Source organism: Archocentrus centrarchus, chromosome 4 (assembly GCF_007364275.1).
Source record: "Archocentrus centrarchus isolate MPI-CPG fArcCen1 chromosome 4, fArcCen1, whole genome shotgun sequence".
In the NCBI taxonomy this organism is placed as follows: domain Eukaryota; kingdom Metazoa; phylum Chordata; class Actinopteri; order Cichliformes; family Cichlidae; genus Archocentrus; species Archocentrus centrarchus.
Genome location: NC_044349.1, coordinates 3,956,027 through 3,973,824, shown reverse-complemented (window position 1 = coordinate 3,973,824; position 17,798 = coordinate 3,956,027). Strand labels below are relative to the sequence as shown.

At 39.7% G+C, this 17,798-nt stretch overlaps 1 protein-coding gene across 3 annotated transcripts in view; it reads right to left on the bottom strand.

Moving 5' to 3' along the window:
- ptprfa (protein tyrosine phosphatase receptor type Fa) overlaps nucleotides 1-17,798 on the bottom strand; it is a 374,997-nt gene that overhangs the window by 44,752 nt on the left and 312,447 nt on the right. For 2 of the 3 annotated variants that reach the window (XM_030726597.1, XM_030726598.1), the window contains 2 exons: nucleotides 10,460-10,623; nucleotides 4,047-4,156 (listed from right to left, as the gene is read on the bottom strand). In XM_030726597.1, coding sequence (XP_030582457.1) covers nucleotides 4,047-4,156; nucleotides 10,460-10,623 — 274 coding nt within the window. Of the gene's footprint in view, nucleotides 1-4,046; nucleotides 4,157-6,244; nucleotides 6,257-10,459; nucleotides 10,624-17,798 lie in introns of all 3 variants that reach the window. The other variant, XM_030726596.1, reaches the window with a different exon arrangement.

The window sequence follows — 17,798 nt, the reverse complement described above, 5'->3', positions numbered from 1 at the left end:
TTGTTTTTGGACTGTCTTTGAACTCAGCATCAGCTTTAATAAATGGCTGGCCTTCTGATTAATCAGTGTACCTACTTATTCTGTATTTGGGTCCTTTAACCTGCAGCTCATGGCAATTTTAGCTCCTGTCCCTTTAAGCCCCTGCTCCCTTCCTAAAAGCCTACTTTCTTCTGATTGGTTAACTTATTGAAGACTGCTGAGGGGCAGCACCCAATGAATTATACCAGAGACAATCTAAAGAGAGGTATTTCGTCTTCCATTAATTCCATTGTTTTGAAAGTGGATGCAGTTAATTTAGAGGGTGCTCGTGAGACTCATATCCTTACTGGATAGGTGTAAATGGAACTAAATGGCTAAAATAATAATTTGCACAAACTCCAAACAAAAAAGTATTGAGTTCAAAATCTGGACACACCAACCCATTGTGTGCCCAAACTTTTGATTGGTATTGTATGTCTGAAAACTGAAGAATTGAATAGGATTGTAACTAATCATAAGCTTCCAGTTATCTCTTGAGTGACTATATTAGTATTTTATTTATTTAGTTCACTGTGGCCTTGCCTGCAGCACATGGATACATGAAGAAATCCATGATGAAAGTAAAAAAAAACAAAAAAAACATGCTGTCTGAAGCTTTTGGCACACAGGGAGTTTTTCACTGATTTATGTCATTTTTGAAACTTTTAAGATTAATATGAATATCAGAAACGGTAACATCATACATTATATTAGAGAGAAAAAAGGAAAAGAGCAATTGATCCCTCTTATAATTTCATTCTGTCACCTGATATAAACCTGAAAATGCTACAAGAGTAAAATAGCCTCAGTCACCCTAACTGACAACTTAAAGTTTTGGAGTATTTCCTTTAATTGAGAAAAAAAAACCAACCCATAAAATCTTCAAGTAGGATCACAGTTTGACTTCATTATCATGATATCATCTGTCATGGTTTTTTGTGTTTTGTTATGAGTAACGTCGAGGCCACCCAGTGTGCAAAGGTTGGCTGTCAAGTGAGTTGATGAATTTATGCTCAAGTAAACAACATCTGCCAAAATCCCTCCTACTGCTGCCACCACCACAGGTAAATGCCACCCATCTCAAGAGAGAAGAACTTGGACAAAAAACAATGACACACTTTAGGCTTAAAACCTCCCACTTAAAGACAGGTGGGAGAAAAGGATAAGAGAAAATGCTGTGAAGCGTAGAACAGATGAAAAAAACTGAAGAATTGGTTAAACAGTCAAATGGGAGAGTGAATGAGGACACAAAGAGACAATAAAAAAGAAAAAGGGGAGTCATAGATACAGAATAAAAATAAAGAACCAAATTGTTTATAAGTAATTCTTAATAAAGTGATGTTACTAGGCCACAAAGCCCTCTGTAGGAGGTCAGGGTGAATGGACAGATCAACAAACAATGGCTGTGAATACAGAAGATTTCTATTCTATAGAGTGTAGGGCTCATTTTTAACCACTTTGTGTTGGAACTGAATGAAATATAACTACAAGAGTAAAAGCAATACCCCTGGCTCTATTAAAAATAAACACCAAAGCTTTACAGTCTGTGCAGGTTCTCAGTCATCCAGGTCATGGTAGTCTCTGGAGCTTGAAAAAAGGCGACTGGACATCATCACCTCTTCAGTTCTCAAAACTGAAGAAGCCTTTTGGAGGAGAGGTGAAACTTAAAGAAGTTCAGTCGCCTTTTTTCAAGCTCCAGACACAAACCTTTACAAGCGTTCACATTATTAGCATGTCCCAAATAAAAAAGCCCACAGGGGGTTGCATATCCCATACTCTAGTAATAGTTGTCATGGGGAATTTAGTATTTGATTGTACAGTCATGTGAAAAAAAAAAAAAAACAAGGTTTTATGTATCAGGACATAAAAAAAAAAAAAAAATCATCTGGTCCTTACCAGCTTCTAGAATCAGGTAAATAATTTTAGATCAACAACAACCCGTGACATGTTACATTATGTCATTACTTATTAAACAAAAACTAAGCCAAAGCACTGCTCTCTTAAGATTCTGCCACAGTACTTCAGTCAGGCTGAAGTCTAAATCAGAGGGTGTACATGCTTTTGTGCATGAAAATCATGGACGGAAATCAGATAATTCTATCAGAAATAAACACCAAACTGAGCCACTTAAATGAGGTTTGAAAATTTGCCGATTTTAACTGTACACAGACCTCTTTCCTCCAAAAACATGCATTAGGAGACATGGCTGCCCCTGTAACAATATTTTGCTTATAGAAGATTCAGCATAGAATTTAACAGCGAGGTAATGAAGCTGACAAAATGCAATCTGCTTCCAACCATAAACTGGTTTTATTTTATTGAGCAGAAGTAATGTCTCTCTCACACACACACACACACACACACACACACACACACACACACACACACACACACACACACACACACACACACACACACACACACACACACACACTTTGTTTTAAGTTCACCTTTTTAGAGTACAGTAGGGAATCGTAGACAGTGAACCAAACCACTGTGAGACATACACAATGTTGCCAATGTTGCTCCTCTACCTTTACATGTATATGAACTTGAGTAATCTCCCATTCTTAATCCATAGAGTTTAATATGATGTTGGCCCATTCTTTGCAGCTATAATAGCTTTAACTCTTCTGGGAAGGCTTTCCACAGGTGTAGGAGTGTTCATGGGAATTTTTGTCAATTCTTCAAGAAGCACATTTGTGAGGTCAGATGCTCATGTTGGATGAGAAGGCCTGGCTCACATTCTCCCCTCTAATTCATCCCAAAGGTGTTTTCACCACTGCAGCTGCTCGGCCATGGAAACCCATTCCACAAAGCTCTCTGCACACTGTTCTTGAGCTAATCTGAAGGCTACGTGAAGGTTGGAGGTCTGTAGCGATTAATTCTGCAGAAAGTTGGTGACCTCTGTTTACTATGTGCCTGTTCTGTCATTTTATGTGGCCTACCACTTCGTGGCTCAGTTTCTGTGATTCTCAATCACTTCCACTTGTTAAAATCACACTAACAGCTGACTGTGGAATATTTAGTAGTGAGAAAATTTCACAACTGGACTTGTTGCACAGGTATCATCCTGTCACGGTACCAACCCTAGAATTCACTGAGCTCCTGAGAGCGACCCATTCTTTTACCAATGTTTGTAGAAGCAGCCTGCATGCCTAGGTGCTTGGTTTATACACCTGTGGCCATGGAAGTGACTGGAACACCTGAATTCAATGATTTGGAAGGGTGAGTGAACACTTTTGGCAGTATAGTGTATTTTTCAAAACTTAAGAATATTTGTTTTGCATCAATAATCAGCACAAGATCATATTCATATTAATATATGGCCCTTCTGAAAGTGTTTGGTGTATTGGTGCCTTTTAGAGCATTTTTAATACAATTATCTCAGAAATAAAATGGCTTGCTGTGTGGTTAATTGTATTAACAGACTGTGCAAGAAGTCTGTGTTTCAGATGTTTTGAGTGAAATTGTAATTTGTTGTTAGTCTGTTTCTTAGCACTAATTAGTAGATATCTGTGTCTGTGCATGGCATTCCTGGCTCCCAAAACACCAACACGGAGACAAAATGCCAAAATGAAGGTTTCAAAATGTGAGTTCAGATTTTTTTAATGCAATTGTTCATTTTTTGCACAGACACCAAACCATGAGATTCAAAGCGATACAAGAATCTTCCAAATGTGAGTCAGATAACACTTTCAGCCCCTACTCGTCACTTTAACACCTCAACAGAAGCATCTTTCAGGTATATTCCTGGGTGTCCCTGGAGCTGAATAACAAACATGAGAATTTAAAGTACAGTATCTGACAATAGGTTCAGTAACAAAAACCTTAACAGATAATCCTCCAGTATCTTTAGAGCCAGAAACTGGATACAACTGATGATATTTTGGACCTCAGAAAGAGTCTGCTTGGTGGGCCTATATGTTTGAATGTGGATGTCTCTGTTAGTGTGTGTGTGTGTGTGTGTGTGTGTGTGTGTGTGTGTGTGCGTGTGTGTGTGTGTGTGTGTGTGTGTGTGTCCATGCCTTGTGTCTGGTAGTTGAGTCTCCTCATCTCCACAGGGTCTGAAGAGTGGGCCAACAGTGAGTCCTTCACTCCGGCCATGTGCTCATCCTTGGCTGGAGATGTTCGTTTCCTGGGGGGGAAAAAAAACAAATGACGTAATGAAATAATTTAATGTTGATAATTAAAAAAATGACTCAGAGTTAACAGATTTTAAAACTTTATTTTCTTCCTGACAGAAACTGGAAAATAAAAGGACATAATAATCTGCAACAAGCTATTATATAAAGTGGTGAGGCTTATTTGATTGAAAATACTTTACAGATGATGAAAATTGTTGCAGAATGTTTGAGGACCAAATCTTTGGTTAGCAGTGGAATTCATTTTTAACAATTTTAAATTATGGTCCAAGAAAAGCATCTGCCACACAATTTATACAATAAATACACTTAGAAAAATATAAAACAGGTAACAATATAAGTCCTGCAACAGACTGGCAACATGTCTAAGGTCTACTACATCTCTCAACCTTGGACTGGATAAGTGAAAGAAAATGTATGGATCAGTAACAACGTCTTCTTTGGTTCTTGATTACAAGGCTGTTCAGAAACAATGATTTATTAATTTTATTTTTACTGGAGGTTTTACTGCAGTGCTTCTCCCCCGAGCTGAGACCCACTCAAAAGACACTGAAGACGACTGAACCATCAAAACAACATTAAGATCTCATTAAAAAGCAAAAGGTGACAAGCTGTCTTTAGACACCCAGAAAAAGACATCTCATTATGTCTAAATTTGGCTGAAAGGGCATCTCTTATTTCTCACTTCTAAATCACTCAGACGGCCAGCCGACTCAAATCAAGACCCTTCTCGACGCTGTTTACTGCACCAAGGTGCAGCCTTAGAAAGTTTCATTCTCACATGCTGACTGTGCAGAGTGACAATTTAACAAACAAAATAACTGAAATGTATCAGTTAAAAAGGAGATTGGTTTGTGTTGGTATTATATTTGTTTTTAACCATTAGCGAGGTGGTTGTTCTTCACACCAAATGTTTAGTATGCACTAATGTCTACAATCCTGCTACTGAACTGTGGCCCAGTACAGGAGTAGCTTTCTCCATTCAGCCGCACTTTCCCAACATTGTTTTAAGACACATCAACCGCTAGTTTCAAAGATTTTCACAAGTTTGCAGACACACATGATTTGCATAAAGTAGCCTGACCTTAACTTTATGCAAATAAAGAGTGGGCAACTCAACGCCCCCTCCCTTCAAACATGACAATACAAGACTGTGTTGCATGGCTGTTACATAAACAGTGAAGAATGCAAATGACAGATACACTAGATGGAAATAAATCCAAACTCTCCTTTAAAATACTAATGACACTAACATTCATCTGCTCAGCTCAAAAGATTATCCATTTAAATAAATTGCAATGCCTACATTATTCTTTAAGCGCAGGCAATCCTTAGCTTCTGACCTTGAAACATAATATCCTTTTATTTTTAAAAATATTTTGATGAAGGCATATTTTATACTGTATAAATTTGTATTTAGGGGAGTGTGGGAATTATTTAGCATTTTCAAAATCCAGCCTATAAATCGCCAATCAGAGCGCACACACACACACACACACACACACACAGGTGTACATTCAGCATGTATTGTGCGGGTCAGGCAGGTAGCACCAGCAGGAGAGTGAAAATGCCGTTGTGATGTTGGTTATTGCCTCTTGGTGATATCAGGATTGGATTTTTTCCAGGTCTAGAATGTGTTTTGAAGGCAGCGTCTGCAGGTGTGTGAAGGGTTGTGAGGTGAAGAAAGCACCGAGGGAGAATTATTCCAGAGGGAAAGATCAGCTGGATTTGTGAACTCGACACTCGACACTGAAGCTGAGCAGCAGAAAGCGGAGAAACAAAGAAACAAACACGCTAAAATTTAGTCTCACACACAGACACTGAACACACACACACACACGTGCTTAGAGGGGCTGTCAACTGAAGCTGATATGCCTGAAAACATTGACATGGAGGTGTGATATGAAAGTGTAACAGAAACAAGTATCTGTCACTTCACATCATCACTGTCAGCAAATGCAGACATGTCTGACCCACAAACCATGTTTTACACAGCATGTGCGATGCGCAGGGGCAGGCGGGAGGGGCTGGAGGATTGGAGGGTGAGATGTTGAGGTGTAAAAACAGACAGGAGCACTAACCTTTCTTGTTTGCTGCATCCACAGAAAGTAGGCAGACAGTTAACAAGGAGGAAGAAAGAGAGAGGATTAATTTCCAAGTCATCAGAGGACCTGACAGAGTTCATTCCTTCACCTCACTAACCACTCCTCCATCTGATCTTTATATGATCTTCTTTCTTATTTTCTAATAAACTCTGATGCAGTTCCATCAACAGAGACCATGTTTTTATCATTTCAAATGATTTCCATACAGCAACCTGAAAAAAAAAAGAAAGACTTTAACCTGAGCAGAAAGCTGGTTTCCCACTGCTGGAAAGTGATGAAACAGCCATCTCACCTAAAAATCAACCCATAGTGCTCAAAGTGCCAAAACCTGGAGTTCCTCTAATGGCAGACTCTTTATATTTCAGTGTTTGAAATAAATGAAATCATCTCAGCCTTTATGATACAGGAAAAACACTCAATCTAAAATACCGCTAAGTACTGAGACCTACTTAAGGTCTAAGTAACTCTAACCCTAAAATATCAGGATATATGAATATTAGCTTTTAAAAAAAATGTTTCCTCAAGTCTTGGCAAGCTCAGGACAATAGTTACATTTTTACTAATAAAAAGTATGTTTTGCTTGATTAAAAGATGCAAAACATCAATTTGATCTTGGAAAAACACGGGATTTCTAAAGCAAAAGGAAGAATGAGGAAAAAGACAAAACAAGTTGCCCTTTGAGCAGTGCAGCAGCCATATGGAAACCCTCATCAGCCCAGTCAGTAACTCCAGATGTTTGACCCAAGAACAGGAAGCACGAGCCAACTGTCAGGCTTGAAGAGCAGGGCCGTGGGGCAGCTAACAGCGCCTCCCTCCCATATGCCATGGAGGACCTTTGCCTTCAGGCCAGCTCAGACAAGACAAATGTCTGTCTCTATTCTGGAAAATCTTCCACTCTGACCGTTTCCTGGCACTCGGTTCTAATAAAATCTTCTTGTCATCTGTTGTGCTGAAGAAAATGCTTCAGGTCTCTCTGTGGACTTTGTGAAAATGATCACTCAGCTAGATGATATGAGGAGGAACACAATGAACATGTACTGCCTTCAAGGTTTACCAAAAGTATTGCTCCTCTTACCACAGATGACACAAAAGATTTCATTTGTATGCCGATGCTACTGTTTGTTACTTAATTTCAGTGAATAAAAGTATAAAAACTTTATTTCTGATAGTTTGTTGGAATAGAAATATATGTTTTGCTATGGTAGATTTAGAAGTTTTGTTATTTCCCTCCATGAATGAACCTAACCTTCAAATGCATAGACGTCCATGGTACATGCTATTCATGCACGTTCCTTAATTCATACACATAATATGGTTGACTTGTAATTGTTTTACTTTTAAATTTGCAAAAAAATGAGGTTATTGTACCCGGCCCTAAAGAACTCAAACATGGTGTCTGATCAGATACTCCTCAGGGCTGTGTCCTCTCTCCTCTGCTCTTCTCCCTGTATACCAACTGCTGCACCTCTGACCACCAGTCTGTCAAGCTTATTAAGTTTGCAGACGACATGACTCTCATCGGACACATCTCAGACGGGGACGAGTCGGCCTACAGGATGGAGGTCAAACGTCTGGTGTCCTGGTGCAGCCACAATAACCTGGTACTGAACGCCCAGAAGACAGTGGAGATTATAGTGGACTTTAGGAAGCACACAGCCCCTCTACCCTCCATCATCCTGACTGACACCCCCATCACCACAGTGGACTCTTCGCTTCCTGGGAACTACCATCACCCAGGACCTCAAGTGGGAGCCCACCATCACCTCTGTCATCAAAAAGGCCCAGCAGAGGATGTACTTCCTGCGGCAGTTGAAGAAATTCAACTTGCCAGCAAGGACCATGGTGCAGTTCTATACTGCCATCATTGAGTCCATCCTCACCTCCTCCATCACTGTGTGGTACGCTGGAGCCACCACTAGGGACAAACAGAGACTACAGCGTGTTGTGCACTCTGCTGAGAAGGTGATTGGCTGTAACCTCCCATCTCTCCAGGACCTGTACACCTCCAGGACACTGGGGCGTGCAGGTCGGATCACAGCCGACCACTCTCACCCTGGGCACAGACTTTTTGACCCTCTCCCCTCAGGCAGGAGGCTACGGTCCATACGGACCAGAACCTCCCGCCATAAGAACAGTTTCTTCCCCTCTGCTGTTGGACTCATGAACAATTACCCTAAGACTGTTACCACCACCCTCCACAAACGCTGATGACCCTATGTCTATGCACCTGTCTGATTGCACTGATGTACATATTAGTGGAATATAGTCTACATTCTTTTATCTTTTAATTAGTCTCTGCACTGTATATTTTGTAATTTTGTAATATTGTGCTATAGTTATAGCTCTAATATCTCTGTATATTTGCAATTTGTATACTTGTATATTGTCTTATAGTTTTTATACTTATTTGTTTTTTTTCTGTAAGCACGAAGTACCGCAGCAATTTCCTAATGCTGTGAATCTGTTCACCCATATGGCAATAAAAACCTTCTGATTCTGATTCTGATACACCCTGGTATTCAGTAACAGTGCAAAAAACCAGGATGTCCTTCAATGCACACATTAAACAACTACACAGAAACATCCCATCAAAGAGTGATGCTGAAACACTAGTTCATGTACTCAGTACAGTACTTCTAGGTCGTCATATTGTAATTAAAACATTACCAGGGTGTTCTGAAGGCTTCTTGAAAAGCCTTCAGTTGATCCAAAATGAACTAACAGAGAAACATGGATCACATTTCTCCCATACTGGCTTCTCTTCGCCTCACATTCAGTCTTGAATAATCATGCCCCATTTTATCTTAAAACCTCAAAGTCATATTATCCCAGTTGAGCAGTTCACTCTCAGACTGCAGGCTTACTTGTTGTTTGTAGAGTTTCTAAAAGTAGAATGGGAGGCAGAGCCTTCAGATATCAGACCTCTCCTGTGGAACCAGATCCCAGTTTGGGCTCAGGAGACAGATGCTCTCTATTTTTAAGACTTAAAATGTTCCCTTTTAATTAAATTTAGTGTTAGGGCTGAATCAGGTCACCCTGGACAGTCTCATAGTTATATAGGCTCAGACTGATGGGGGATGTTTTTGCTCTCCTTTTCCTTCTTCTCTTTGCCCTCACACCCACGCTGTTAACAGCAGATGACTGCCGCTCCCTGAGCTTGGCTCTGCCGGAGATCTCTTCCCGTTAAAAAGGAATTCTTCCTTCCTACTGTTGCCAAGTGCTTCTCATGGGAGATCATCTGATTGCTGGAGTTTTCTCTCGAACATTGTAGAATCTTTACCTCACAATGTAAAGCACCGCGAGGCAACTGCTGTTGAAAGTTGGCGCTATATAAATAAAACTGAACTGAGCCGAATCATGCAGTAACTGAGCTAATTACAAAATGATTAGAGATTTCCAAACAATTCCTCACACCTACGTAACACAAACAGGTATATTGCCAAATTGAGTCTTTTTACATCTGCAAGGCGTAACTGAAGAAATCCACATTCAGAGATTGAGGGTGTAGCGTGGATGTGAATGTCTAGACTCTGAAAATGATACTGAATTGTTTGGTAGTTTTTAAGAAGGAAGAATATGTTTACTGCAATGATAATGTTGATTTCAAAGTGATTCCTTAAGTATTTCAAATATATGTGACTGGCCAGATAGCCTTCAGATAACTAGTTTTGCTAGAAACTTAGCAAGCAAGCTGAAGTTAGCCTGGCAGTCCCTGCACTGGCTTAGAAAGTAGCAAGTGGGCAGTCTATGTCCATTGATTATATAGGTTACAGTGTATAGTTTTATTTAGATTCAAAACTACTTGCTAATGTTTATAAAAGAGCATCTGGCTTCCATCATACTGTTAATCTAAAAAAGATAAATGTAAATGTAAACATTAAGTCACTGATAGACTCACTACATTCATTTTGTGCTTGCATTTTAACAAAACAAGAGTCTTTTCCTTTACCCCTCCGGCTTTGACTGATATTCAGGTAAAGTATTTATGAAGGAGGAGATAATTAAAGATAACATGGGTTCAATGTTTATACAAAGCAGTTTTTTCATCACATTTCTGAGCCTGATGTGATTAACAAACAATGTTCTGCTAGATGTTTTCATCATTTTATTCTGGGACTTTAAAACTGCACCTATTAGAGGGTTCACTCCAAAAATAACAGCAGTGTCTGCTGCAGTCTCTGTCAGACGCACCTTTTGAAGAGTAATATAGCGATGACTATGATGATGATCAGGATGACTGCCAGCACTGGACCCATCACCCACAGCATCTCTGGGTCCTCCTGTGGTTGTCGAATGACCCCGCTGAGCTTCACCATGTAGGGATCAGAGAAAGGGCTGGCTGCAAACGTCCTCTGCTGCAAACAATCAGAGCAGGATCCAGAGTCACTGAGGAGGAAACTTAAATAGGTCCAAAGTATGGAAGCAAATATAACTGTATGGTACAGCAGGAGGTTGTATTTTTGTCACATTGCAGGTTAAACAGCCAAAAAATATAACAATGACACAGTTTGACTTGGAAGAAATCTCTGAGAGAGAAGAGAGATCTTTAAAGCACACACAACCCCAAACACCAGCCCACACCTGGATGCTGTGTGTAATATAAATAAAAACAGCATGCAATTATTTGCAAATCTCACGAACCCATATTTATTTTATTTCATGAAAAATATGAGCTCATTTTAAATTTAATGGCAGCAACACATCTCAAAAAAAGTTGGAACACAGGCAACAAAAGGCTGGAAAAATAAGTGGTACTAAAAATAAACAGCTGGAGGAACATTTTATTAACTGGCAACAGGTACGTAACATGGTCGGGCATAAAAAGAGCATCTTAGAGAGTTTCCCAGAAGTAAAGATGAGCAGAGATTCCTCAATCTGCAAAGATACTGCATCTACAAATTGTAGAACAATTTCAGAACAATGTTCCTCAATGTAAAATTGCAAGGACTTTGAATATCTCACAGTACACAATATCACCAGAAGATTCTGAGAATCAGGAGAAACCTGTGCACGTGGGACAGGGCCAAAAATCACCATCGGACAGCTGTGATCTTTGGGCCCTCAGGCAGCAGTGCATTAAAAACAGGCATGATTCTGTCATGGAAAAGAGTCTAGAAATCACCGTCTGTGAGCACAGTTCATGGTGCCGTCCACAAATGCAGGTTAAAGCTCTGTTGTGAGAGGGAGAAGAGCGACCATCTGGCTCAGTACAAAAGCTTGCATTCTCTGATGGTATGGGGGTGCATTAGTGCTGATGGAGTTGCCAGCTTGCATATCGGGAAAGACACCATCAATGCTGAGAGGTATATATACAGGTTTTAAAACAACATAAACTCCATGAAGGTGCAGGATATTGCATACATACTGCAGCTATTGCAGCAGCATGGTTTTGTGGTAGAAGAGTCCTGGTTTTGAACTGGTCTACCTGCAGTCCGGCAAAACAAAACAGGACCGTGGAGCAGCTCGAATCGGATATCAGAATAGAATGGGACAGCATTCCCTAAAGTCCAGCAGCTGGTTTCCTTAGTCATTTATGGACTGGTGTTAAAAGAAGAGGGAATGCTACAAACTGGTAAACATGGCGGTTTCCCAACTACCATCAAATTCAAGGTGACATTTTTTTTTTTTTTTTTTAAATGGCACATTTTCTCAGTTTAACCATTTGACATGTTTTTTTTTTTTTTGTGTGTTATTCTGTGAATAAAATATGGGTTTATGAGATTTGCAAATCATTGTATTCTGTTTTTTTTTTTTTTTTCCACACAGCTTCCCAACTTTTTTGGAACTCTAGGATGTTTCTGTAACTCAGTGACTGAAAAATCAAAACATCAGTCTCCTGGCATCGCTGACAGATTGCAGAGGTTTCTACACTTACGTTGAACTGTATTCACACCATCCTTATTTCAATGCAACACAGCAACCAAAAAAGTCCCAATGGTAGTCGTGTGATCTACTCAGAAGGAAAATGGTGCTCACACAAAACACTCCCAGGAATAAGAGTAAAAATCTATTTCTGTGCCTGTTACTTATGCCTATCACTACAGCTAATTACTAGCTCTCAAGGTACAGTAGTTAGGAGCACAAAAGGTTCCCAAGAGGTAAAAGGGTTCTTCTAGATTTTAAGATCCAATGCAAAGAAAAATTAGTAAAAACATCACAAGGACAACAGCAACAAAAAAACAAAAAACAATCAGTGATTAGAAGATGAACAGGCGATTGTTGTCTCAGTAAAGGGGAAAAGAATGACGCAATACAAATGTCACTTTCTGGGTAACAGTAAAAATATGCTAATGAGCACCATATTTTGCAACTTTTTTTATAAGCAAAGTTTTTGTTAATACTTTAGCTGGCTGCTGCTAAAACTCAAATGTATCTCTGTGGTACCCAAGAAATATTACAATGCATTACAATGTTTTGTGGTACAGTCCGAGGAATAATGTGATACATGTATAACAGGACTGTCTATCATGGTGTGCGTGAGGCAAATAACAAAAATACTGTCTGCAGCCAGTGCTCCCCCTCAGCCTCCTGGCACGAATCCCCTGGAAGTACAAATTTTAGAAAACATAATTACAGGTCTCAGAAGATCTTAATGGGATGCATATGAGCCTTAGTGACTAGAACCAGAAATAAGAAATGCCAAAATCATATTAAATATAAACCAGTGAGAATACTCACATGTTCTGTAATAGGCATTATAATGGTGAGAACTAACTCATCCAGTTTTAGTAGATGCATCTATGGTATGAATTTGAAAATCCTAGGTGACATCATTCTCGAGTTACAAAGTTGAAACCCCAGTGGGGTGGCGGCAATAAACTATGAATAATTTAAATATTTTACTTCTGAAACATTTCTTCAAGTTAAACATTTTAAGCACTTTTAAAGCAGGAATCCAGATGGGAGTATGGCTGAGCTTTAAGTGCTCTGCACTGACAGGTTTCTGCAGGTGAAGGGGGCTGTTAACTCTGACAATTCTTAGAAAGTGTCAGGTGGAGGGGTCGGGGTTGGGGTCAGAGGAGGACAGAGAGTGAGATGCAGAGACAGGCTGCTGTGCTGGATGTGAGAGGGTGCTGCTCGCTGTGATGAGGCCCCGCTGATGCCATGGGGGAGAAAGAAGCTCAGAGGAAAGATACGCATCAGCAACACCCTCTGAGGACATATCCAGTAATGCCAACAGCTTCACTACGCCTTCAGGTGGGGCGTGGAGACCTGAGGTCAGTCCTGAGTATTTCCCCACCATTACTAAAGGACATGGACTCAGACAACCTCTCATTTCTGCACAGGACAACCTCACACTGCTGCTAGGAGAGAGTTTATTTAAAATATTTTTTTTCTATTATATCTTTTTATGTTTTTGTAAATGCTGACACTGTTTTGCTGGCAGAAAGTGACAGCTCTGCGGTAGTCCATCTTTGTATGTCTTGTGGAAAAACCCGGCATCTATACAAAGAAAAAACTAAAGGCATACAAATCTCTCATATCTTTATAGTTACATCTAGGACTAGTGCCTTGAAGTGACTGTGTTGTGATTTGGTGCTCTATAAATAAAATTGAATTGAAATGTAATTGATTTGATTTGATTTCTCTCTGACCACTTGAATTTCAATATGCTGAAAGCTTTTAGTGGATTTTTGTTCAGTGATGCCCAAAATGTGTTGCTTGCCCCAGCTTTAACCCAAAAATGGTCAAAACTGAATCATTATTGTTCAGGTCTGTTCAGAACGACTGCATCATGCACAACGAGACGAATACCAGTCCATTGCTTGTTGAGATTCTGATGTTGGCTGTTCACCAATTTGCTGAGATCAAGGGCTGTTTAAATTTTAAGTTATTTCTAAATAAGAACAGTCTCACTGACTGCAGTAATTTTAACATTTTGTTCAGTGTTTTACCTGGGCACACCTCTGTGGCTAACAAATGAAGCCAATGCAGTGACAGTTTCTCTAAAGGCCACTTGAGGCTGACTCCAGAAATGAGCCGATGCCCTTCGACTCGCATGTTGAAATGCTCAGTTTTATAGCAGACATGTTTCCAGGATGGTACAAAAAATGATTCTGGTTCACACAGCCAATAAAACCCCCATAATTAATTTTTTTTTTTCATATAATTAAGTTAAAACTTAAATTTAAGGGTGTGGTTGCTTTGACTGACACAGGCGGCTGTTGCTGCTGACTATCTGCTAGGTCTCACCTCAGCTAACAGGAGTCAACTCTCTCAGCTGTGTTTTTGCTGTTGGCGCCTTTCAGAGCATTATTTTTTATGCAATTCTGACAAAAAATATGGCTTGCTGTGCAGTCAGTTGTACTAAAAGACTATGCAAGAAAACTTGTGCTCCAGTTTTGTCTTACAGCACTAATTAGCGTGCGTTTGTGTTTCACCCATACTGTATGGATGCAGCCTGCTAACCAAGATTGTTTCTTCTGAACAGCTAACACTATCAATGGGTGATGTCATGTCATCCATCGTTTTTATACAGTCTTTTCAATGGAAATGGACCATTAGTCTCTAGTAGTGTGGCTCCCATGTTAAACAGCAATCTTTCCCTCGATTGCATCAGTATTTTACGCCCCTCCCTGTGAAAGCCCACATCGTTAAAACCCCAGACGGCCAGTTTGTTATGCAGTGTTTCTGTTAGTAATTACAGTCTCTGTGGAGACCAATCATTTCTCAAGCGATGCCACTCGAGTAAACAAAAACTCCTATAGAGCCACAAAACACATTAAACAACTATTTCACCAGCTCAGCAGTACGACTCTCCTAATTGATTTGACATGTAAAATTTGTGAAGTGATTATTCTTAACGCCATGAAAAAACCCCTTTCCATCAGTCCAAACCAGGAAACATTTGTGGCCCTAATGACCTTGGGATTAAAGCGGGCCTGAGGGCGGGAACAGTGCAAAAAATCCCATCATTACAAAATAATAAAATATTGCAGAGTCACTGAAATCAAAGAAAAACACCTTGAGGTCTCTGAGCTGCAGAGTTGGAGGCTGTCGGATATTGGCAACAGAATAAACATTAAAAGGGGTTACATGGATCAATTTGCAGGGCGTAATTCACTTTAAGTAACTGTTCTGCTTGTCACTTTATGTTCTGTGAGACAAGTGCAGTAAGTTGGACCGCGCTGCTGAATGACACTATAAATATTCCTGTAAGCCTGACGGGGCTGTGGCTCAACAAGGCTGCAGCTCCTCTGGGTGAAAGCCGTAAACCCCACTGAAGTGTGCTGCTTGTTAAAAACAAAGCCACCCCTCGACCAGCTTTGTTTCCTTAATGATTCATTAATTTCAGCTCATTTTTTCACACTCATTTTCACTTTAGCCTTCACGGTCGAGTTTGTGGTATCCAAGCTGACAGCTACACATGAATTATACATGATCTTTGTGGCTGTGACAGATTTTTTTTGTACATTTGTCACGCTGTAAAACACTGAAATGAAACAAATACATTTTGACACAGAATGGCCTTGCAAACATATCAAACTCTGCACAAACACAGCATAAATCTACCGCTTTTTATAATCAAACCAAGTCCATTTTATGTGACTGTATCTTCCACACTTTGCTGGGTAAGGGCAGCTACATTATAAATCTCGTTCTCTCTCTTTAATTTGTAGCTTAAGCTGTAATTTTAAAGTATAGGAAACCCGATTATAATCACGTTTTATAAGAATGGATGGGAATACATATCTGATAAACCAAGATCTGAAGTTACGTAAAAATAAGCTGGCCAAAAATAAATGACAGTCACATGGCTTCAGTGCAAAAAGCCATCTCACAGTGCAAAGGCAGAAAAGTAGACCTAGTTTGCTTTTCTTACTATTACAGTTTCAGTGTGCAGCAGAGACCAATTTGGCATTTGTCTAGCATTTATTTAAGTGTACCTTTTAATGAGAAAGTAAGTCTTCATAATTAGATTTTTTTCTTTGGTGAGAATATCCTGGGATATGATAGGCAGAACCAACCTGCAGGAAGAAACCAAGCCCCCCCCCAAAGAAACCCCACACAAGCACCAAAGGAACATTTAAACCACTCACAAAAGGTCTGAATTAAATGCTTAGGGAGAACCATCATCCAATCATAACTGTTAGACCTGTTAATAAAGCTCTGATGGAATCAAATGGCTGGCTTTAATAATATGCATCTTGTCCAGGACTCCATTTGTTATGGTTGAATTGGTAAGAGGAGTAAAACCAAGGTGCAAGTTGCTCTGCTCTGTTTTAAAAAAGTGCCTTTAAAAAAAAAAAAAAAAATTGTATAATAATAATCACACACACATCATCGTCCTGATAGAAAGCTTAGTGGGTGATATTTCTCATTTCCTTTATCCACTATTTTTCATAATGACTTCATACTGTATGTGTGTTGCTGTATGTGAGTAATTGTCACCCACATTAGAAGCGTGTACCAATTGGCAGCAGGCGTGCTCCAGGATTATCCTCCCACAGCCGAACTGTCTCTGCTCCTTCGTCTGATGCACTGCTTTCATATCCCTTCTCCAAGCAGCACATGATGCCAACCAAATGTCTTATCACCACAGTGCTCAGAGTTTGGTGCTGTTGCTGCCGTTTGGGACAATTCTTTATACTTTATACCATTTTGTCAGTCACCAAACGACTAAAGCGCTGTGGTGAAGTAAAAGTAATCTACCAATCAGGTGGGTCTCCAACTGTGATTTAGATTTTTTTTTTCTGGAATTATGATAATGGTGCAGCTGTCACTTATTTATTGAAAGCTTCTCACACACTGTGAACTGAAAACACTAAGTCTTAATGCTGGTTATGAGACTCAATCACTTATTAAAATGTTTGTGTTGCAAATTCTTTTGATTAAAATTGTTGGCGGCTTAATTTTCTTTCATGTTTTTTGCACTCCACCTGATAGTTTTGATTCATTTCTCTCCTCCTCTCTTGCAGTTTCTGGTGCAGCGGTGATAGAAATTAAGCTCGGAACAGTGTTATAACTGGATTAAGCAGTGGAGGGAGTGGAGCTGATTAAATGTTTCTTTAATCTACAAGAGCAGGCTGTTTATCAGTAAGCAAATTTTTGAACGTGGCGCTATGGAGTCGGTTTTGTGAGTGTCTCCCTGTTCCTGCCTCTAGTGCAAACTACAAATGTCAGGCATTTAGCATGCATATATGCACACTGGCTGATGTCATACCATTACGCTTGACAGCTGTGGATAGGAATATATTTATTTACCCATCAAGTACATGCACAAGATGTTTATGTTGGCTTGTCACCTGTTAGTTATTGCTTATGGCTTTAATGAAAGCTCATACATAATTAATATTTTTTTTGCGTTGTGGAACAGTTTGTTCTTCCGTCCCACTGCGATCAAATCTCTTGGCCAAGGTAGTAGCAGTACAAACTCACAGCTTGATTTTCTACAGCCAAAAATGGCCAGACAAGTATCAGCAATCTTTTTACATTCTGATAGTGGAAGTATTAATCCTCCAGATCTTTATGTATTTTTGGGGGGTGGGGTGTGTGTGTGTGTGGGGTAACTTAATTATTCTGTTTTCCA